Raw genomic sequence first — 24,860 nt, forward strand, 5'->3', positions numbered from 1 at the left:
ATTTTAAAAGTTGAAAATACTGCTTTAGGATCAGGCCTCTGAGTTGCTCAACTCTGTAGGAGATGGTCTATGGAGTTGTTCTCCAGGGAGCATATTTATCAGGCTACAGTGAGAAAGGGGTCCCTGTGGAGTTACGCAGCACTGGAGCCCTGCTCTAGTATGTCTGTGATGAATTCTCTCTCTTATACCTGTGCCCATGGGTCTTGGATAGATACTCCGGACTTCCCTGGACTAGCTCCAACCCCAGGAATACCTCAGCAACTCCTTCAGACTTCTGTTGTCTAGTTCCACTTTTAATCTGTAAAAGGTGAGTTGTTACTTCAACTCTGTAAGTAGTATAAGGCTTAGAAATAATTTTACTTTACTCTTGGCTTGGCTGGCATTAATATTATTTGATAAAAGTTCCTAGAGGGTAAGAATTTTATGATTTGAATTATTTAGTACTACATGCATGAAAAAACTAAATCCATTTTGATGACACCATAGGAGTAATTTTAGCATTATTTTTTTGACTCAAACATTGCAGAATTAACATTACTCCATAGAATCTGGGTACGTTTTGCAACTGTGTAAATGTTTTTTGGACCACTTGATTTTAGTAATAATAGCTTAGGCATCTTCTAGAGAACTGAAGGATTTCTAGTGGGTTTATAAGTGAGCTCAGTGTATTGTAATGGAATGAAATTCTCCCAGTTTGCACACTGGGACAATTTATTTCTTGAAAGGTACAAAATAGATCACTGAATCAGCAAACATCACCACTCTGAGTTCTGTCATCACCTTTGATTACACAGACTCAACGTCTACAGCTGAACATGTTTTAACTCCTTTTTTTTAATACAAGGAAACGTTAAACCTGGAATATGTAAAAAAACTAAGTGGGGTAACCCTGATATTAGGTAGACCTTCTCAAACAACAAGGCATTGACTGTATTAAGAATATCTTACAGCAAAGAATAAATGGCTCATTTTGCAAAATTTACTAAAATAATAGACATGGATTTTATCACACAACCCAGAATTTAGTATAGTTCTGTTGTTTGGTTAAAAAACAAGTGCAGAGGACAATTTTAACCTATAAACTTTGTGCATCAGATGGGGATAAAATCTAAGCATTTAAAATTTGAGTGAAAACACGTTCACTAGCAACTCATGTTTATTCAGTCACAGCCATCAAGGAGGCTCTTCCTCTTTCTTCAGTCTACATTAATCTATGTAACACTGAATTATTTCTATACAAACCTCTCATCTCCTGAGAAGGATACTTTATAGTGTAATCCACTTTTGAGCATTTTTTATCCCTTAATCTTTCTGCCCCTGTAGCTTCATCTAGAAAAAACAGGGTGACAACTCCCTTTATTTTCTTTACTGCTATGTTCCAAGAACAAATGAACAAACAGGACATAAAACCAAACTCATTACTTTGTAGTCTTTTACCCAAAGAGTTCTTTTGTGGTCTCACTATTTCATTGTCTTATACCTACCATATTAATGGCTGTCCTGAGTTTCAATCAAATGTATTTTGTGCTGAAAGAAAACTTACTTTTGCAGTTAAAAAAATATAAGTATATAAATACTCAAGAACACTTATTTATTTGTAGGCTTATTTATATTCTTGTCATGCATATCTTTAAGAGTTAAGGCAAATAAATGTTTGAATTATTTTCTCTTCTGGCACAAATCCTCAGAGGATTACATTTTCATGTGTTTAAAAGAGCTGATTAATTTTTTTTTATTAGGAAGAAATAAGAGAACATAAAAGTCATTTTAAAGTGAAAAAAGTTATGTTGTGTTGAATGACTTAATGACTTTATCATACTGGAAGAAGGCAGGGCTGCTAATAAGTATGTTGGCAGAATAATCTAAATCTTTTCCTTCTTTGAAAATTGTGAAAACTGCAGGGCAAAGGAAAGGATGGGTCATTGTGTGGATACTAACAGGGCTCAGTCCTCTGCAGGGGCTTGGGTTACTGGCATGTGTTTTGTTATCTGGTAAGTAGGTGTGCAGTAGTCAGAGGACTAAAGAGGCCTGGGCATTTTGAAGTTTGCCAGGCAAGGGCACTTGATTTTGGAGTCTTCCTTAAGCCATGATATTGTAGGACATGTGCTATAGACACTCACACGCTGAAATGCGTCTCTCTTTAAAATTGGAAAGTTGCTTTAAATGTATGTTACTGACGGATTTCCAGAACATACCTGCATTTGGCAGTTTGAGTGTTTGGACTGAGAATTGGGAACTTTGGGGTTTGGATGCCAGATCCAACAGAGATTTGCTTTACAACTTGAGGAATGTCACCAAGTATCCTACTGATCAGTTTCTAAATCTGTTACATGGAAATATTAAACTTTATCTATAATTTGATATTGAAAAGCCAGTGGAAATCTGTAAACTTTAAAATGCAAAGTATTTTGAAGCTTTAGTGGAGAGGCAACTTGAAAACACAAAGTAGAATTAATAAAGCCTTGTATATTCATAAGTTTTAGAAATTCTTCCAAGTATTTAATATCTTTTATCGGATTTTGTTACTATCTTTGCCTTCAATTCCCATACTTTAGTTGTATGTTTTAAATGTGCTCCATAGAATTCACATATAGGCCTAAAATCAATATTTGGATTGCTTTGCATAGGAAAACTCTCTTTAAAAGAAGATTTAAAATACATTACCAATGGAACTAAGCATTTTCAGAGCAAGGTATTTCTTATCTTGTTAATGTCTTAATGTAATATTTTTGAACTTAGGAGAGTGGAAAAAGGCACTGGATTTAGCAGGAGGTCACCTGAGTTGTGTCTAAGCTCTGTAACCACAGAGTACAGCTGGACCATGTTACCTGCTGGTTTCTTTCATCCTCACTGTGCTACCATGCTTGGAATGACATGATTAGCATCTGCATCTCTATTAAAGGCCTACTGACACGTCACCTACTAGGAAACCCATTCTAATTTGAGTGAGGTGATAATTCATTAAAAGAAAGGTCACCAAATGTGATTCACTAATAAGGGGCAGTTTTCTTGACATTTTGGGTATTTCTTCTTCTGCACTGACATAAAAATTCTAGTTATTACTTGCTATAATATTGGCAAAAATAACTGACTTTCATCTGAAGTATATCAATAGTTAACAAATGTGGCTGTTAACACGCATTGATGTGATTTAATTCATTATCTATTGAACATTTTAAAAGATTTTGAAAGGGAACACAATACTTTTGAGCACTAAATGTTTCAGATGAAGAATTTATGCAGCTGGGAGGAAAATGGATTTTAGAATCAGATGAACCTCAGTTCAAATCCTGAGGTTTTGATACGGAACAGTTACTTTTTTTGAGCCTCAGCCTCCTGATCTGTAAAATTGAACAATAATACTTTATACTTTAGAAAACTGCACAGATTAGAAATAATATAGGGAAATCACCTGGTACATAATAGGTCCTTGATGATAGATAGCTATAGCAACATTTTAAGAATAAAATGTGGTTTTCTTCTAATGTCTTTCTGGTATCATAGGAATACTCAGTAATACTCCTACAGGGATAGTTGTGACTATCATTTACTGTCTCATTCTGAATGCCTAACTTTAAGGCTCAATGGTTATTTGATGAATGAATAAATGTCAGTGTAAATAGATATTGAGGCTAGGCAATTACAGTGATGGTACATTCAGTTGACACAGTTCACTACATGGCAAAAAGAAACATGGCATCAGAGACTGCTTCAATATTTAGCTCATCAAAAGAATTACATTCATTAGTAAATCAATCCGTTTTCATAACCAGCTGCACATCAGACCTATGAATGTTACTTAGTACTTAATTTTATTAGGTTTAACACTTAAAAAATTCATACTTAGATAGTTATTAAGCACATACTTCCTGTTAGCTTACACTAGTTGGTCATATCCACATCATTACTAGACATGTATCCTTATCCTTTTTAGCTATTTATATGCGAACACTTTTCTGACACTAATAAATTTTTAACCTATATGCTTTGACACCCCAGCAGTAACAGTACAGGTCAGATGTTTTACAATGAAACAAACAAACAAAAAGGACCAAAACAGTATTAAATCAGTCTAAACTTGACCATCAAAAGAAACAAGAATATAAGTAAATGTTGGTCTTTTCCATTATAGATGAATTGAAATATATCAATGAAATACATATGCTTTGCACATGAACTTAGACCTGAAATGAAGTAAACTGAGGTAAGGGGTATCAAAATTGTATAATACAATGAGACTAAAAATGTCTCATCAACATTATTTAAGGTATGCTCAATAAATACGGTGTATTTTAAATACACCGTATTTATGAACTCTGTACACCTTTTCTGCTAAATACATAAAACAAAATTTTCATTTGTGTCGAGTTATCGAAAAGGAAATATGATGAGTGAGTGAAAATTGGAAGCCCCATGAGATAAGTATACTGTTAGACACATAAAAAATAAAGTTTCATGAGATTCTTTATACTAAGAATATCAAGAAGGCACTAATAATTTCAAATATCTTCTAAACCATATATATATATATAATACATATATTTAACATAAGAGGTCATTGAATAGTTCTTCATTAAATAGTGACATCAAAACATAACACATAACACAAGATGTGAAGGATGGCAGGTGTAAGTGGCAACACCAGGAAGGAAAACGCTTTTACTATCAGCAACAAAGACATGTGGGTTAGAATGCTTTTCCAGTATGATGGTATTATACCTACACACTAGCTTATTATTAAAAACCTCAGCAGTTTTCTCATTTCCAGTAGCAATCTGGTTTTTATAGCACACTGTTTTCACGGTGAATAATAATGTCTTTACAATCATCTTTTATTTCCTCCTTGTCATTTCTCACAAATAATTAGTGTTGAATTTTAAATATTTTTTTCTAATGTTTTCATAGTCAAATTTTCTGATGCCTAAGCACCTTTTAGGTGCTTCTGTACAGCTTTTATAACAATTTCTGAGGACCCTATTGCACAAAACACAGGTCTTTTTCTAATATGCCTGCTGCTTTTAAATAAATTTGTTTCCCTTAATAATAGTGGATGAAGAGATACAATAGATTTGGTTCAAAACCTTAAGTCAATGGTAAAAAATGGTTTAGTTCTTACAAGAAAGATCAAAAGCAATTTCAAAGATTAAAATTACTGGAAATCAGGTTTTCAAGCTTTTTTTTTTTTAAATTAGAAACTTAAATTAGCTTTGTTTTTTTTTTTTTAAAAAAAAAACGGAGTAGCCAATATCCATTTTTGAGTTTTCTCAAACAAATAATAATAAAGGATAGCAAACTAGGATAAGAAAACACATTAGAAGACAGCTTTCTACTTTGTACAACTTCTAGTTACCTTTTCCTATCCATTCACCTACTTCTGTTCAGCAGCAAGAAAAAAAATCCATTTATTTTTGCCTTTTTGGATTTTCCAAGATAAACTTCATTTACCTGAATACAAACAAAAGCTAGGGAGACGGCTTTTATATTGGCATAGACCAGGGACATGTCTCACGAACCAGGAAACCCTGCCTTGTATGGCTTATTTTGCATTTTGGAGTCCATTGGTTATACAACCAAGTGAAAAGTCGAACAATATTCAAAATGACACAGATTGACAACAAATAATGGAAACACATGGAATCCTCTTAGCTGTTAATCTTTCAAATAGACAAATCCCTAGCATTCTGTAAATAACATTATAAATACTAAAGAAATGAAGAGAATTTCACAATGGGGAAAGGATCATTTCTTATCATAATAAATATTTTGGTACAAATTTTTAAAAAAGTAGAAAAGTTTAGTACCTTTGGGTACTTTTTTCTAATAAAACCATACCTGCTTCAGAACTTGTTTGATTATAGCTGCTAACAATGCTGTTTGGTATCACTGGAGTGGAGGACGTTGAAATTCTTGACTGAGGTGGATTGGGATGTAAGGAATTTCCTAAAGCCATGCCCGACTGACTGAGCATCCCACAGTTCCCGCTAGCCTGAATCTGATTTATTAAACCTGCAAGATGGTGGTTGGGGACTGGACTGTTACTGTGAACAAAGTTAGTGTTTGCATTGTGGCAGTGCACGGCTTCCCCTCTTAAAGGTATGTTCTGTGTCAGTGAATTCTGAAGAACACTAGAGTTCATACTGGGATCTGTAAAATACAGCTGGTTAGCAGAGCAAGGCAAAGCAGTATCTGAGGCCCCACAACCCGGGGTACTATTGCTACTCAAGTGAGAGCTTTGACAACTCATAGACTGTAGTAACTGAGACATTGAACTGATGGGAAATGAACCCTGACCCTGCTTCCTTAGCAAGTCAGGTCCAGGTTTAGGAACTGCAGAACTATCCATCTGAGACTGTCTGAGCAAACTCAACACTGTCGTAGGTGGTTGTTTTCTTTTCCGCAGTGAGTCTTTTTGCTGAGACATCAGCTTATCTCTTAGTGCTGCTCGACCACTTTGCCCTTCACCTGTTGGGAGAAGCATGTTGGCAGTAGGAGGGAACATGGTGTTTAAAGTGCTATGTCCTTCAGTGTTGCCACTGCCGGCAACAGCTCCAGAATTGCTACTGCTGCTACTGTTGTTACCAGCAAGTTTGTTTTGATTTGCTAGCTGTGCTTTGGCTGCTGCTGAGAGTAAACTACTTGCTGGAAAGGAGGCAGCATTGTGCTGGTTCAAGATCTGATTTAAAGGCATTCCCAGCAAACCAGGCTGACTCTTTACAGAACCACTTCCGGCAGATGCAGTAGGAAAAGCTGCACTGCTTGGGGTATTTAGTACATTACTTATTCCAGCAATTAATGGGTTAGGGATATCCTTGTACTGATGATGTCCATCGGACTTGGTAGAAGGGCTTGATGGCATTGATGGCCTTGGGGACCCTATTGTTGACCTTGGTGACCTGGGTGGAACCTTAATACCACTACAAGTGGCCTGGGGTCCTACAGGTGGCATCATGAAATTTCCATGATCTGATGATGTGGAAGATGAGCGTGATCTTTGGGGCGATGCCTCAATCCTTCCAATTCCAGTCCCCATCATGTGCACTGGGGATGTCACTGGAGAAGGGGACAGGGAGGTTGAAGCTGAATGCTGAACTCTTTGTACATGACTCCCATGATTCATGTGGCCAGGTTTTACAGTTGGCAATGGGAGATTACTTGGCAAAGGAACAACAGCAGGAGGCATGCTTACATTCATCATAGGTACCTGAGAGTGGACATTTGAATGGAAACTGGTTGGATTAATGATAACAGGGTTCTGATTCACTGGTTTACTAGGAATAGGGTCAAGAATGCCAAGTGGATCTTTCTCAGATGTTAATGGCTTTTTCTGAAGAGCACAAGAAGGTGGAGGAGGGGGAGGTGGGCCTTGGGGTGGTTTGTGGTGGAACATTGCTCGTGGTATTTCCATATTAGTTGAAAAATTACACATTGGTTTTTTCATTACTGGACTCTTTGTAGTCAAGGTTGGGGAAAGAGGTATATTAGTCCTTCCAGCCATTGCACAGGATGACTGTACAGGAGAACCATGTAGCATTACTGAAGGTGGAGAAAGAGGAGTCCTATTCAGGTGAATAGGACTAGAATTGGGAGCTCCATGAAAACCAGGATTATTTCTTGTGAAAACATCAGGACTTCCAAGTGGGTCAGTCCTTGGGGAGATTGAACCATCTCCATATATCTGGGAACCTGATGACGCTGGGCTGGGCAGGCCTCCATGGCTGCCACGGAATGGAGATTTCTGTCCATGTTCACTGCTGCCCAATCTCTGTCGGGGGTAGACAGGGTGGAGTTCTTGTTGTTGGCTTCCAGGCAGTTCTTGTACATATAGCCTTCCCACGGCATTTGATGATCCAATCATTAACTTGAAAGGATTCTTACATTCAGGCATTACAGAATTTGTAATTCCTTCATGAGACTTATTTCTTACTGATCTTGGAGTTGCTGCCCGAGAAGGTACTACTGGAGTTGCATCTGATGTGAAAGAGAAAAAAAGAATTCTGTTAACAGTCTCAACTCTTTTGTGGGGGAGGGAGGGAAGGAATGGAGTAAATCAGGATGGGAGAGGTAGGAAGGACATCTGGAAATTTGAATCTGTAAACAAAAGCTGTGATTCTATGCAATTAAAAATAGTTCTATATATTAATACTATTTTAAACTTTGATTTAAAAAATGTACATTATTTTCCCTTTGTTGACCAAAGGTGTTCGGTAACTGCTCATTGTGCTTATTTATTTTTATCTGTTCAGAAAGCATGGGCATCTAAAGCAATACATAATGACATTAGCCATTCTAATAATATTTAGAATATGCAAAATCAAGACTGGCAGTCCAGATGGAAATGGTGATATTACTATTTTGTTGGATTTAGAATTTTTAGGAAATCAGTTACAATAGAAAATTGTGATCTGTGTGGCATAATATTTTCTTGGGCGATTTAAATGAATTGCCATTTTCACCACAAAATGTTCACCCTTATAAAAAATGTTTCTGTTATCTTACTGCAACCTTCTCAGAACAGGTATAGTAATATTTCTTTATCCCAACATTGTCACTAAGAGAGTAAGACTTAATTTCTGTCTAATGGGATTCCAAATCTCTTATAATGGGAGTAACAAGAAGAATAAATGCAGTGATATTGCAAACTAACCCATGCTTAGTTTCACATCATGTTTCTAACGCTGTGATTTCTTTGCCCTTAATTAGTCATTGTTATAAAAACAGCCACAGCCTTTCACCTCAACTTAGGTAAAAGACTGCAATTCTTTCATTAGATAATTGGGCGTATTCAGGGTGGTATGGCCACAAACTTTAATTCTTTTGTTAGGATAGGTTTCTCATGTAAAATTTAGTTGAAGTGCTAAAACCTTCAGTACTGGGTTCCAATTGCATATTCTCTTTTTACATGAGTGCATTTCTCCTTCCCTGGCTTTTTGGAATCCCTTCAGTTTTCTGGAAATCAGACAGAATACAGGCAACAAAAGCAAGCAGACTCATCATTCAGAATTTTCATTCTATCACATCAGAATTCTAGATTTCAGTTTTTTAGCCCCTTGCGATATCTAACTATTTTATAAAGTTATGCCTTTTAAAATGAAAATGGCAAATAAAATTTGTTTCATATGCCAATTCCCACCAACTGGTGGTAGCTGCTTAGAAAGCTGTGTTGGAAAGGAAGCTGAACTCTAGCTGGGCTCCATGAGAAAATGCCAATGAGTCTGTTACAGGCATAGGAGATGAGAATGGCACCATTCAAACTATACATCTGTCATACCTATTTTGAGACTTATATTAGCAAGTAGAGTTACATTCATCTGCAATCATAGGTACGCTTACTTAAATGGATAATTACACATTTAAGATTAAATATATTTATCCTATCTGCTAGACACTATACAGGTCAAATCATATCATAACAATTTCTGAGATAGTGGTTCTCAACCTGGGGTCCAAATAAATCTACATAGGGCACATTCAACTAGTAAGAGAATGCAGTGAACATATGTTTTTCTTGGAAAACATGGACTTTCTCATTTTATCATGGTAGAGGTTCTTTGATAGAATGATTTCTGGATATAATGTATGAAAAGTTGAGATCCAATGATATGAGAGAATTACAGTAGGTAAACTCAACTGCAGCTTATTTTCTTGTTAAAAGAGATTTTAAAGTTTGTAATTAAAGGAATAAAATGAAAATATTAATATTTTGGGCACTATGCTTGGCATATAGTGAGAACACTAATATCATTAGCATTATCCTATGACTGACCATGTTCTCTTTAGTGACAAAACAACCTACTTGTATTTTTTCTTGGGTATCAATGTATTTATATAATTATCTACAGTTCAGTGATTAAAATACAGACACTGGAATTTTATATTCGACTAACAGAATTTAGATAATAACTGTGGTTCAGAAAAAATTTCTTCAAAACTTAGGGACAAATAGTTACTCTCTTAAAAACAATTGAAATACAAAATAAACAAAAGTGAGGCTGATATTTTGTTACAGAGGTGGCAAGTGGAAATGCTAGGCACCCATCAAGTGCTTTCATGTATATTCAAGTAGACCTTCCAAAAGAATAAACAGAAACAGATGCTTATGTATTTAAATAATGGGAGGTGAAAAACTACTAAGTCAGTCTTCTGAACTTTTAATTATTCAAATCTCAACCTTATAATATAGTTTAAAATTAGGAAACTAAAATAAATGCTATGTCTGAAGCTGGTAAAAGTAATCAATCCCATAAAGAGTATCATTTTAAAAGGGAATGGAGGTGTACCTATTATTACCTGTGCTAGTTAAATATTTACCTTTAATTTCAATAATTAAACTTCTATATATAGGCATGACAAAGAAGCCAGATCTAGATTCTGCCAGGGTCTTTAGAAAGGCAATAAGCAGACTCTTTAGAAACTGGTAAAACTGTATGATATAATGTGATGTGAGAGCAACCCAAAGAAAAAATATTTACCAGGTAAAAAAAAAAAAAAAAAAAAAAAAAAAAAAAAAAAGAAAACATAGTTACACCTCTTCACATGAATTCTAAGTGTGAATCTTTAATTACCTGCATGACATGGCAACTGTTCTTCTTTGTATCCAAAGCAATCAATGATTTGGCCCCAATTTACCTACATTAGTCTAATCTTCTATTCAAGTCAGTTTCTACAACATCCCTTATTATGCTACACTCATTATGGAGAAGGTTTTTCCTATCCCCCTTAGATGTCTAAATCCTACTGTTTTCTAAGGCTGGTCCAAATCTGAGTTCTGCCATAAAGCCTTCTCTGATCACTACAGGTTATACTCTTCATCCCTATTTTTCAGAGTTCCGTTGGAAAGTATCAATAATCCCTCATAAACAAATGCTTTGGTGTTTAGCTATATTTTATTCTGAATTAATATTCAAACATTAGATTATAATATTTTGGAGAGCATTCATATTCTATCCCTTACAAAGAGAAGTTCCTCAGTTCCAAAGTATAAAAAGTGTAATTCCACAGAGTACACATTGATCATAAAGGGAAAAGGGTATTTCAATAATGGGAAAATCAAATGGACATAGTTTTAACTAAGCAATCAAACTTAATGTTATCAAAATGGGATAAACTGACATTATGGGTCTACTGATGAGGAGCTAACATCATCTATACAGTATTCCTAGCAAAATGTGTTTAGCCTGAACATAAATATGAGGAAAATCCAAACTGAGGAACATTGTGCAAAGTTGGCCTAGACTCTTCAAAAAATTTAATGTCACGAAAAATTGAAAAAGACTTGTTAATTGATATAAAGACATGTAACAACTAAATGCTGTGTACAATCTTTGATTGCATTGTAAATCTTTAAAAAGACTGACTTCTTGTTTTTTTTTTTAATCGAGACAGAGTTTTGCTCTATCACCCAGGTTGGAGCACAGTGGTGTGATCATGGCTCACTGCAGCCTCCAACTTCTGGGCTCAAGCGATCTCCCACCTCAGCCTTCCGAGTAGCTAAGATTAAAGGTGTGAGCCACCACCATGCCTGGCTAGTTTTTTTTTTTTTTTTTCCTTTTAAATTATTTTAGAGACAGGTCTTGCTGTGTTCCCTAGACTGGTCTCAAACTCCTAGCCTCAAGCGATCCTCTCACTTCAACCTCCCAAAATGCTGAGATTACAGGCATGAGCTACTGCACCTGGTCAAGACTGAATTTCTGTGAAACTATGAGAGACACTGTTAGGACAATTGGAGAAATCTGAATATAGATTGCATGTTAGATAATAATATTATATCATTGTTACATTTCCTGAATGTGAGCCTTAAATTGTGTTTACGTAGGAGTGTGCCGTTGTACTCTGAAATATTTAGGGTTGAATTGTCACAATAACTGTAACTTCTGCAACAAAATGTAAGTTTAGATGAAGGATACTGCACGAACTATTCTTGCAACTTTTCTGCAGCTTTGAAATCTTTAAAAAAGAAAGCCCCCATGCATGTGCATATGTGGTGGTGGGGATATAAAAAGTTTTCAGCAAGGTGATTTCTGTTTAGTAGGTGTTTGACAAATAACTAAAAGAATAACACTGCTTTTGGGGACTTGATACCACACATTCCAATCCACCCCCGGGAAAAAGGCTACATTTATTTCTTAAAAACCAAGTGAAGATTTGTTAGCTCAGCTTTACACACTTGCAGAGCATTTGTATGTACTAATTAGTGTTCATTCTGCCTGTTTAACTGAATGCTCTGGGTAAGAAATTTTGGGAAATCACTGTATTTTTTCAGAACTAGTTTGCTATTTGTAATAAAATGATAGAACATACAGAATTTTAAAAGCATTGTGCATGCTTGAAAAGTAGAATGAGAAAATGCTTGGCAAAATGATTTCTAGTAACTCCTTCCCTAGGGAGAGGAGAATTCCTGAACCTTTCACCATATTACATACTTGTTCCTCCTCCAGGACTGGTGAGCACCAGAGAAGGATGTGGGGCTTCCATGCTTTTATGAAGTGTGGCCACTGCAATAATTTTTCTTTTATGTATGCATAGCTTTGTGACATCTTCATCTGCCTTAACATCTTCTGCAGTTCTCTGTTTCACAGCAGCTCCAGGATCAAAATTAAACACCTGGAAAAAGCACAGCCTTTGTTTAGAATATGTCTGTAAAAACATTTAATAAAAAGATCCCTTTGTTTAAAAAAAAAAAAGTTGTGCATAGATTAAGCCATAAATCTGAATAAAACTTTCTCAAGTTTTTAAGAAAGGCAACTTTATATAACTTAGTAAGTACTTCTGCTGAACGCAAGCTTTTGGTGGGCAAAGTAAATAATGAATATTATCCTAATTCTAAGACACCAAGATAAATATGGAAAAAGTATAATATACTGGAAAGTGTAAATTTTAGATACCTTCCTGATGTTCTAACAGTTGGTAAAACAGATGAAACTACATTTAAAAAAGGACAAAAACAAAAAAGCTATGATATTTCTACATCTTAACTTTTCCTTTGGCCTCATTTTATTACTATGTTAATATTTCCTGTCACTGATTTTGAAAATCTATTACTTGTTTTTTTAAAAAATTTATTTATTATGTAAATCCTTTTCTTTGAATGTGGTGACACACAAATGAAAAGGAAAAATTGTCTAAACTTTACTTTTAAAATTAGTATTATAATAGACATTCACCAAATAATGACCTATTTCTATAGCAAATAATATTTTACCATTTTACATGATTTTACTTTTCACCTTACAAATTAGTAAAACAGTTTCATATTTTGGCTATGAGGGTTCAGTTTTGTGATTCTGAGAATCTATGTGGCAGATTTATCAATGCCAGTGCTAACAATAACATTGCAGATTTGAGCAGTTACAGTAATGAGAGAAAATATTGCACTATTAAATGCTGAGCAGTATTAGATACAGCTCTAATGAAAAGGTACAAAGGTGGTTTTAATGAAATATTTATAGGAATATAGATCTGACATCTTTGAAAATGACTCTCAGACATGAATTATTTTCCACAATTTTTAAGTATTCCAAAATGCATGCAAAATATGATAATTACATAAAGAATTAAAATGTATGATTGGAGAAGTAATAAAAAATAAAATGCAAAATGAGAAAGACAAATGTATAAAACACCTAAAAAATAAAATACTGCTGTAGATCTATTGTGAAATGGTTACCTTGGGAAGAATAAGAGGACATTCCAAGCCACACTTGCATGTTCCATCGGTAAGCAGGTATGTTTTAACCTGCTCCAAGCAAGATAACAAAGACCCACTGGGACTGTAAAAATAGTTTAAAAAACATCAGGAAATAATTTTGACTACACATATTATACGAAAAAAGGCATAATTTATAGTCTTACTGTCCTTTATGGGATATTTTCCCACTAGGGAAAAGCATTTTCTTTGTCAATATTATGTTAGCTACTAAATTATAGCCTTTAACACTATTGTGTTTTCTTTTGAACCAAAATATTTCTCAGAAAAATACAGATCTCCATAGAAAATTAAATAAAAGTGTTTTGAAAACCAAGAGTAGACTAAAGGTGGTAAAAATGCTATCCTTAAGGACAGAAGGAGGCAAGAAAGGAACAAACAAGAAAACTACATAATAGCAACAACTCTCATTTTAAACTAGAATGTCTACTTTTAAAGCTCTTTGAGGAAAAACTGAAATTTAGAAACATATTGAGGTTCGAACCAGAAAGTTGGCAAGTCCACAAAAGTTGGAGTGAACAAGTCCCTGTTTATCTTGGAATCTAGAACCAAGTTGTCCCTATGTAAAACAGGTTTCTTTTTTCTCCCCTCACCCGTGTGTTTCTTTAAAGATATAATAGATCAGTTATATCTGAAGATACCCTGAAGAGTCAAACTCTACAGAGAGAGAGAGAGAGAGAGAGAGAGAGAGAGAGAGAGAGAAATTAAGCAGAGTTGACAAAAGATAGGAAACTTTTGAGGAAATAGGGTTTTAGGCAGCAGAAAGATGCCTTGCAGGTCTTTGGGCTAGTAATTGTGTAGGTGCTTCAATGTTACTAAGTTTCAGATCACAAAAGTCAGTAAGATATGTGAATACTCATCAATACAGACTAGGTATTAATTCAAATGACAAGAGATGTCTCTGATTTTTATTTACAATGGGAGTTATATTTTATGTGAGATGGACAATCTGCATTTTAGGACTATATTAATATGTCAATGTTTTAAATTAAATGCATATTATGCTTTGAAATTATATACTTTTCACTTGAGAATACCTTTCATTTATGACTATTTACCAAACCTTCACTTAAGCCCTCCGATCAAGTTCATCCAAAAACAATAATCTCCATTTCATATAAAAAACATTACAATACTGTACACAGATTATTCTATCTCTACAAAAACACAAGTAATATTTTTTTAAATCTATAAGTGAACCAGCTTTAAAATGCAATTCATATTTTATTTATGGACAGTTATGAAAGTAATTTCGGCATGTAGAAAATCTAAACAAAAAACCTCAACTTTGTCAAATTACTCATTTACTTAGGCTAATTTTTTTCAGGTGATATGCAGAGAATTCTCATTTTAGTGACGAGTTCAACCACAGCAGGGAAGGGCAAAAGATATTTTGCAGGTCTGGTGATTTCAATAAAATTAAATCAGGCCGAGCACAGTGGCTCACGCCTGTTACTCCAGCACTTTGGGAGGCTGAGGCAGGCGGATCCCTTGAGGTCAGGAATTTGAGACCAGGCTGGCCAACATGGTGAAAACCCATCTCTACTAAAAATACAAGCATTAGCCAGGCATGGTAGTGCGTGCTTGTAATTCCAGCTACTCGGGAGGCTGAGGCACGAGAAATGTTTGAACTCAGGAGGCGGAGGTTGTAGTGAGCCAAGATGCGCCACTACACTCCAGCCTGGGCGACAGTGTGAGACTTTGTCTCAAAAACAACAAGAAAAAAAGTGTAATATCTTGTTGATTTTTCATATGAAGCATTCATGAATTTGGTGAAAAGGAACTGCCCGACATTTTAACTTAGAAGAAAGTATATGGACTGAATCCTAGAGGAATTTAATTGTAAAATTAAACCTGAAGACAAGAATTCCTTAATTGTATTAAAGTACTCCAGACGCTTTAAAAACATTTCCTTTCAATAAGTCAGTTGGGTTCTTTCTTTCAGTTGTATCTGTTTAATTAATTTCTCAGAGTAATAATTAATGGAAAAAAATAGTTAAAAAACTTACAGCATAGATAAAGCTTAGAAGATTGGAAGTAGGTGGAAAATTTAATGTGTAGCCTCAATGCCACGCTGAGGCAGGAGCAGCTGGAGACTAACCTAAAAATTATGAACAAACTGCACATTGAGCAGGGAGCTATAGAAGGAGCTATACATGTTCAAGTAGTAATTTAGTTATATAAAAACAAATTAAATCTATACTGGTTAATTTATTTTGAGAGTGTTTTACCTAATCTAGGAAAGCTTGTTTCCAAAATAATTATCAGTATACAGATTTGAAGTTGGAGAACCCATACTAAAGTCTAGTCAGACTTGGAAAATCATGAACACGATAACCGACAGTTTCTTAGACTTTAACTTGGTTTTGACTCCCAGACTTAATTTGGTTTTGCTTGCAGAAATTGAAAAGCTCGTTTATCTTTCATAGGAATAAAAATGAAGTGAAAAAATATTATCCAGATTTTAGAGTCTTTTGTTCTATGCTGAATATACATTTGCTCTTTACAAACTAGAACAAACATAAGTATAAACGTATAACACAGATAACTTGCTATATTATATTTATAACAACGTATTTCTGCTAGTTTGTTAACAGCACTGGCAATAGAAACTCTGAAGAAGTTATCTCATGTGTGCTTGTTCATCTTATCTACGATGGGATGAGCTTCATATTCTCTGCTTTCTTATCCCTTCACCCCAATAAATATGGATCACATCTTTAATATTATAGAAGTAAGATTTATGTGACAAAATGCTTTTAATTGGTAACTAGATTTACCTCAAGAAATGCCTTACATACAACAAGCAAACAAACTCAAGACAGAATCTGAACTGACTTTCTGAGTTATTATGCCATAAAATAGTCTGTGTTTACATAACCAAAAATATCTCATTTCTATAAATACATTCTTGCTGGACTGGCAAATTCTGTTGAAGCTGGGATATAAATAGTCACACCGAAAGTAATAGCATCCATTTAATAATGGAATGTGATACCTTTTAAACAGTTATAGTCTGTTTCTAAAAGTTTTTCATTACATCACAAAGAAAGATTTATGGTATCTTCTTTCATACACTTACAGAAAACTATGAAGTAGGGAACTTAGATGTCAACTATTTAATAAGTAAGACTAAAACTTCTTTTTAACAGTTTAATCATTCCATTCAGCTTGTTCTACAAGAGATGTATAGCACTGACATTGAAAAGAGTAGGCATTTTATTTGTATGACTATTTACTTGTAAGATGCAGAGCCTTCTCCATGACTTTTTCACCTTTACTATTACATGCAAGGAAATAGATTAAAGACTATACAGAAAAAAAGAAACGTATTTTTCGTTAACAGAAGGCATTAAGAAGTCTAATAACTGAAGCTTTCTAGGGATAAAAACTCAATTTTATCAAAAAAGCCAGCTGACATACTCTGAAGGACAGAGTAATTCAAGTCAAGTGATATTTCAAGTATTTTACATTCTCCTGTGAATGTGGTAATGATGATGGCATGTTTCTTTTAGAAATCATCATATTTTTCTTTATTCTTGTTACAGAGATAAGCAGAACGACACCTTACATAAACAAGTAATGCACAAAAATTCTCTAGAAATCTAAGGTAATTAAAAACTCTCATATGTTTCTAGCACAAAGGTCACTTATTCACATTTATATGAGGAGCCATCAGTCACCATGTTTGGTTCTCTCCTTAGTCTTTGGAGTGCAACTTTGCAGGTACCACAGGTGATAATAAGAACTTACCTGACATAAAGCACTCCATTTTGATCCACACGACGCTGCCAACCCACAGGAACTTGTATAGCTGGAAGACCTCCTTCCTTGTCCCCTCCGTCACACTCTTTGCCTCCATTCATTTTCTGTGTCTGCTGGGGACTCTCCAAAGGTATCAGCAATAAGATGATATCCTTATATTACAGAGCATGATGGCCTTCAAAAGTCGGCCAGTGCAGCACAGCTTTTCCAAGACTGTACAAAACTCATTGGGAAGCTTCAGCTCAGTTTGGAACCAAGTCCTTGAAATCTGCCATTGTGAAAAAAATCAGCTTCCCATTATAATCTACATTAAATAACCAATATTTAATTCCTAAGGATGGTCTACATGGGTAAAAATGAGTGCTTCTGACTAAGGAAAATCATAATTCACCAATGCTGGTACCTGTGTGAACGGGGGTGGGGAGTGTAAAGTTTTTAGTTCAACATTTGTCTTGAACCTTGATGTCGTACTAAAACAATCTCTATTGTTTAGAAACTGGTCTCATTTTTACAGTGTGAGTCGGTTAATATTTCCAGGTACCCGCCTTTATAGGCCACATTCTTTAAACTTTCTCTTTATCTTCCAATCTGAATCCAAGGTGTTGCAGGTTGGTTCATCTGATGTTTTCATGACTTCAAAATTCCAATAATGTAGCCTGAAACATATGTAAATATGTGAACTTGTATATTTAATGTTGAAAACTGAGACGCTTTACAATTTTAAAATAGAATAAACTACGAAGTGTGCCCAATGACGTTGATGTCCTTTGCTATCAAAATCATATGTCAAATTCAAGTTGTTTCCTTCTTCCAACTTAGTCCACTTACTCCAGTTAAACCAATTTACTTGCTCTTCAGCATATTCAACTGTCTAATTACTGGAGACAGACCCATAATTATGGCATTACATATACACGTACACTCAAACATACAAACATACACATAAGGCCTCCTTCTAACTTGACATAAAAATATATCCATCACTTCTTATGACCTGTAAACTACAGAGTTGTGTGTTAATCCAATCATATTTTAATAACTTCTTAATATTATATAACCCTTTGATTCAGTTTTCTTTTCTAATCATTATACAGTTTTAGTCTAGAGAAGAAAATGTTTATTTTTTTTTAAATAAAAAGTTAGAAGGAAATAAATTTATAGTACTTTTCCAAATATAAGAGGCGGTTTCCCTCCAATATTACTGAATATGAGTGGAATTTGCTTTATAGTCAAGAGTTTACAAAATTCCTTATATTATGGGGTGCTCTTTTAATTCCCTTATTCAGTTATGAGGTGCTATTTAAGGAGGAGATACTAGCTTGAAACTGCCATAATCAATGATAGTGTGGAATGCTTATAAAGGTTATCTTGATTGAGCTATTAAATAAAAAATCATGGCGAGTAAATTTTTAGAAGATTTAGTATCCAGTCCTGTGGAGAATGCAACTTCACAGTTGTATTATTTGTTTTGTAAAGAAGCCTTTTATGACCAATTTCATATACTGTATATAGTTACATTATGGGATTCATGAAACTACACTAAAGAATGGATGAAAAACAATTATCATAGTGTTGAATGAATGGGACTTGTGGTTTGTGATAAATATTTCAGTGGCAGCATTGTCCACAGATTCAAAAGGTACTGTATTTCAAACAATTTAAATGGAAGTGAAGATGATACACTCTGAAAAACTGTGTTAAATGACTTAAGATTCATATGAAAGTATTAAATTAAAATCATTTTAAAACATGTAAGTGAAAAAACTAATGTATTATTTTAGACAACATGCATTTCAAATACGCATGTACAACTTAATCAAGTAACAAATTAAGCACTGTAAATAGACACATAACTACTTAACTACGTTCCTAAAAGTCTGCATATTTAATTGGCCCAAACCCTTGTTTTGGATTTCTCCTTAGGAAAGCAGGAGACCATCTTGTGGTAAAGGTCATCATATATTCAGGTATATTGATCTATAAAAGGCATCATATATTCAGGTATATTGATATATAAAAGGCATCATATATTCAGGTATATGCCTTCTTTGTAGCCTTGGCTCTGAGGCAGGTTAAGGGTGTTGTAATGAAGCATTTACTCACAACTGAAAGCAAGGAACTGTGGGTATGAATGTGGCAAACACTGGCAGGCAATGGGGAAAATACCAAAATTTACTGGGAAAATTTTGGAGTATAAAGAAAAGTACCAAGTAGTAGCAGTCCCAATAGAGTCTCAAGCTGGTAATTTGCATCACTGGCCCCAGTTCACTGTGCTATGCTTCTCACAGAAATGTCCTACCTGCAGGCATAACATCTTCCACTCACTATACCTTTGACCATGACTCCTGCTGTTCATGTCTGTGTTTATTCACATTTCATTCAACAGTTAGTGAGTAGCTACTATATGTGCTAGGTACTATGCTAGGTGCTGGGAGTACAAAGATGGTAAGTACTGTGGTCTGAATGTCTGTATTCCCCCAGAATCCACACATTGAAATCCTAACCCCCAAGGTGATGGTATTAGGAGATAGAGCCTTTGGGAGATGATTAGGTCATGGGGGCAGAGCCATCATGAATGGCATTAGGCCATAAAGAGCTCTCTTCCAACATGTGAGTTTACCGCGAAAAGACCATATGCACCAGAAAGTAGTCCCTTACCAGACACTGGATCTGCCAGTGCCTTAATCTTGCCAGCCTCCAGAATTATGATACAAAAGTTTATGTTGTTTATAAGCCATCTAGTTTACGGAGTTTTGTTATAGCAGCCTGAATTAAGACACCAAAATACTATTTATCCAAAGCCCAGTGTAATATTTGGCTCTAATGAGCTACTCAATGTGGAAGAACAGAAAGGAAAGAGGACGGGAGGGATGAGGATGGGTCAATCCCTGTTCACAAGGAGTTTGTGGCCACATGGAATTTCTAGTGCTTGTGAAAGTGGTATGAACTTTGTGCCATCCTGGACCCCTAGTTTTGTCAAATAGCAACAGACTCTGATGACCAAACTTGTTTTTTTATAGTCCCTTTTCATGTCTGTTTTATTACCTTGCTTTTCCAAAGAAATCTCTTCAGTGGTCTCATCATTACACTGGGCCCATTCCCATTTTCCCTACTTTTCAGCTTTCTGTTTGATACCTTTTTTTTTCTTCCTGCCTCCTCTTAAATGTGGCTCTAACTTCCCTGAGACTGGCTGGCTCACTCCATTAAGTAATTTGTGGATCTGCCATCTAATAACATTGCAGTGATTGCTGCCAAATGCTTCCCTCACATTTCAGTAATCAAAAATACCAATATCTGATGGCTGGGTTTTGCTTAAACCAGCAGTTCTCTAACATGGTTCTGGACAAACATCATTATTGCCAGTAACACCGGGGAACTTGTCAAAAATGCAAATTCACAGGCCGAATCTCAGACTTAATGAATCAGAAACTCGTGGGACAATCTATTTTTTAGTAAACCCTCTAGGTTCTTGTTCTGATGTCTGTTTGAAGATTAATGCCTGATCAAGACTGACACCCTAATCCATCTGCCTCTCTTCCCAAGAAAAGGCTGGTTTCACAGCTTTACATCTTGCAGGCAGCCAGCCCTCTAATTTCTTTTGTTCAGGGTTTGGGGATGGGGTATGGGAGGATCAGCCCTTTTTTGCTGCTACTTCAGCCTTCCAGAGGCAGCACAATTGTAAGGGTCTTAGGAAGCCCTCATAGCAAAAATCCAATATAGTTATCATTTATCTGTTAAGTGGCATTTTTTTTCTCAACATTCATCTTGTGAATTTGGAAAATACAGAGAAGTTTGAAGATGAATATAAATACTGATTTGTAATCTCACTGCTGAATAATAACCATGGAAAATACAAAAAAACTATAAAACTCTAATTAAAGAAATAGAAGAGGATACAAAAAAATGGAAAGCTATTCCATGCTCATAGATTAGAAGAATTAATATTGCTAAAATGACAATGCCACCCTAAGCAATCTACAGATTCAGTGCACTCTGTATCAAATACCAATGACATTCTTCAAAGAAACAAAAAAATCCTAAATGTCTGTGGAACCATTGATATGCTTTTTTTCAATCATTTGTTTTTAGAAAGTTTTAAAAGCTTACATAAAAAATGAGTTTAGTAAACAACAATGTCCACTACTCTAAATTTACAATGTAAACATTTTGTCATTTTTGCTTATTTTAAAAGATAAGATGAAAACATTACAGATGAAGTTAAATACTACCCCCACCCCCATGCCATTTTCCTTTTCAGCCCAATCCCCTCCCTTCCACCCCAGAAGCAACCAGTATTATGATTCTTGTCTGTATCCTTTCAGGTCATGTTTTAATATGTTTGTTTCCTATATGTATACATAAACAATATTTTACTGTTATATGTATTTTGAAATTTTATATAAATACTGGTATATGGTACATATAATTCTGTAACTTGCTTTTCTAAAATTCAACATGTTTTGAGAGCCATCTCTATTGAGGTATATAGATTTATCTCTGTTGCAGATACAGGATTCCAATTCATGAATTTTTAACCTCAAAATTGTATGCTATCACATGATTATACAACTATTCATCTATTGGTAAATAATCATATTAACGGATCTGCACATTTTCAACTTTACAGATACTGCCAAATTGTTCTCTGAAGCAGTACTGATTCCAAATATTTTCTATCTGTAAATGTGTGTCTTTTAAATATTGAATCATTACCACTTTTTTTTCTTCCTGGGCATTTTACTATGACATTAAACACTTTTCCAAAACATGATCTTTAATTGTTGGGTATAACTTTGTCATAAATGTATATATAATTTCTTTACTAATTTTCCTTTGGTGGACATAGATTTTTCTCCCAAATTTTCACAATGACAAATAAACCTGATAAAAATATTCCTGTACATATATCTATGCCCATCTTGATAACTCATTTACAATTATTTGATAACACAGAATTGCATAATTCTAGGGTTCTTACATTTCTTTAAGTGCTAGGAGGGTAGAACTAGGAAAGCATTTCAGGCCATGTTTCTTAAACTTTTGAAACTGAAGCATACCTTCTTTTGCTAAATATTAAAATCGATTCTACTTGCTTTCATAATTCTGATAACTTCACCTTCTACATAGACTCATCCAAGATGTAGTCAGGCTTTACTTTTATAATTTTATAATTATAATATTATGAAAACTAAAGCTTCTCCTGCTTTCCAAATTTAACACTTTAATATTACTGTGCTTTTAGAAGTACCTATTTCACAGCATCTTGCCTCACCTCTCCAAAGACCCACCTTGCTTATATGGTTTCATTTAAGCCCAATAAGCATAGGTCAAAACATAAAAGATTTTGTGATATGAAGTTACCTCCATCTTACTAAGACTCAGGATCCACAATAGGTCTTATACTTAGGACTTAATTTATATTTATTTCACAAACAGTTCTGTAGCAATAATAACGAGATGCAAAATTGTGTGCATGTGTGTGTGTGTGCATGTGTGTATGTTCTGAGGGACATACCTGCCATGATTCCACCAATGTTTTCAGTTTCCTGATTCCTTTAAATATGCAAATTAATCTCTGGAAATGGCTTTTGGTGGATTGAATTTTAGCAACTGGATTTTCTTCTTTACATTGGCTTCTTCTAACCATTCAGCATTCAAATTAGACAATATCTCCTCAAAAAGACCGTAATGTAAACTCTAGGGGTACTCTCTCACACTTTGTTAATTCACTGATACTTTTATTATCTGATGATGATGATTATTGCTTATCATTTGTGTGTTTATTGACTAGCTCTCCCCATTGGAATGTAAACAGTCTAACAGCAGGACCTTGTCATATTCCCAGTTCCTGGTATAATCCCTAGCATACAGTAGGTGCTTAAATACTTCCGAAAGACTGTGCATATTCTAATTAGTCAATATAATTTCACATTCTGATTTTTTACCATGTAGGCTTATAAAATTTTAGCAACACATGTGTCTGAAATGAAAGAGGTTTTTAAAAGAAGCCAATGACTATGCATGTTGATAAAACAGCAAAAGAGCCTTTTGCTCTAGATTTTTCCCTGATGATCTCACAATCTCTGATGATTTCTGTGTTGAAAAGTGTGATAGGGCATCTAAGAAAATTAATATGCTAACTTTAAATTTTATTTATAAAGTTAATCACAGTTTTATTTACTAAGTGGTTTACAGACACATTTTAATTGGATTAATAAAGGAACCCCTAAAATAAATAAATGCAGCAAAATAAAAATTAAACTTATGTTAAAACAGGATGCTAATTAATGGAACAGACTTTTTTTTTTTTTTTCTCATTTTGCTTTACTCACATTATTGTTAACCTAAGAATAAACTCACTACTTTATGAAGTGTTGAATGGGTATTTTATTTTACTTTAATTTTTTGGAGACAAGGTCTCGCTCTGTTGCCCAGGCTGCAGGGCAATTGCACAATTATGGCTCACTGCAGCTTTGACTTCCTGGGCTCAAGCTATCCTCCTCCCTCAGCCTCCTGTATAGGTGGGATCACAGGCGCCCAAACCAGGCCTGGCTAATTTTTTGATTTTTTTCGTGGAGATGGGAGTCTCCTTTTGTTGCCCAGGCTGGTCTTGAACTCCTGAGCTCAAATGATCCTCTTGCCTTGGCCTTCCAAAGTGCTAGGATTACAAGCGCGAGCCACTGTGCTTGGCTTAAATGTGCATTTTTTTTTTTTTTTGAGACGGAGTCTCACTCTGTCGCCCAGGCTGGAGGGCAGTGGCACAATCTTGGCTCACTGCAAGCTCTGACTTCCGGGTTCACATCATTCTCCTGCCTCAGCCTCCCGAGTAGCTGGGACTACAGGTGCCCGCCACCACGCCCAGGTAATTTTTTGTATTTTTAGTAGAGACGGGGTTTCACCGTGTTAGCCAGGATCTCCTGACCTCGTGATCCACCCGCCTCAGCCTCCCAAAGTGCTGAGATGAGCCACCGCACCCGGCCAAATGTGAATTTCTGAAGTTATACTCAAAACAACATGAAGTGACACCATGAAAATAAGTAAATAGCTATTCTTCATAAACCTTGCTGAATAACATCAAATGCCAAATTCTTCTGATTAAATGATTAATGATAAAAATAATGAATTGGTTTTTGAGTCATGTGATATTATGAGTAAATTCTATTTAAAATATTTATAATGACATCACACGTTGATCTTGTGCTTAGTGGATGGGACTACTGGGAGACACAGCGGGACAGAATTAGCACCCAATTAATTATTGATTTATCAAGATGAGACTATGTACATTAGGTAAAACATAGATATTTGATATATTTAAATCATGGCTTATACTTTTAATACTATGATTATAAATTTAGCTCATGAAATATTTAAAGGTAATTAAGAAGTCCAC

The 24,860-nt window shown here is 35.0% G+C and overlaps 1 protein-coding gene across 3 annotated transcripts in view; it reads right to left on the reverse strand.

The window, feature by feature from the left end:
- Positions 1-18,125, reverse strand: part of MBD5 (methyl-CpG binding domain protein 5) — a 61,649-nt gene extending 43,524 nt beyond the window's left edge. For 2 of the 3 annotated variants that reach the window (XM_017862166.1, XM_017862167.1), the window contains exons 1-4: positions 17,456-18,119; positions 13,664-13,766; positions 12,420-12,600; positions 5,833-7,968 (exon numbers count right to left, since the gene is read on the reverse strand). In XM_017862166.1, coding sequence (XP_017717655.1) covers positions 5,833-7,968; positions 12,420-12,600; positions 13,664-13,766; positions 17,456-17,568 — 2,533 coding nt within the window. In that variant the 5' untranslated portion in view covers positions 17,569-18,119. Of the gene's footprint in view, positions 1-5,832; positions 7,969-12,419; positions 12,601-13,663; positions 13,767-17,455 lie in introns of all 3 variants that reach the window. The other variant, XM_017862168.1, reaches the window with a different exon arrangement.
- Between the last annotated feature and the right edge of the window lie 6,735 nt (positions 18,126-24,860).

The sequence above is a fragment of the Rhinopithecus bieti genome, unplaced genomic scaffold, assembly GCF_001698545.2.
Source record: "Rhinopithecus bieti isolate Rb0 unplaced genomic scaffold, ASM169854v2 scaffold_63976, whole genome shotgun sequence".
Classification (NCBI taxonomy): domain Eukaryota; kingdom Metazoa; phylum Chordata; class Mammalia; order Primates; family Cercopithecidae; genus Rhinopithecus; species Rhinopithecus bieti.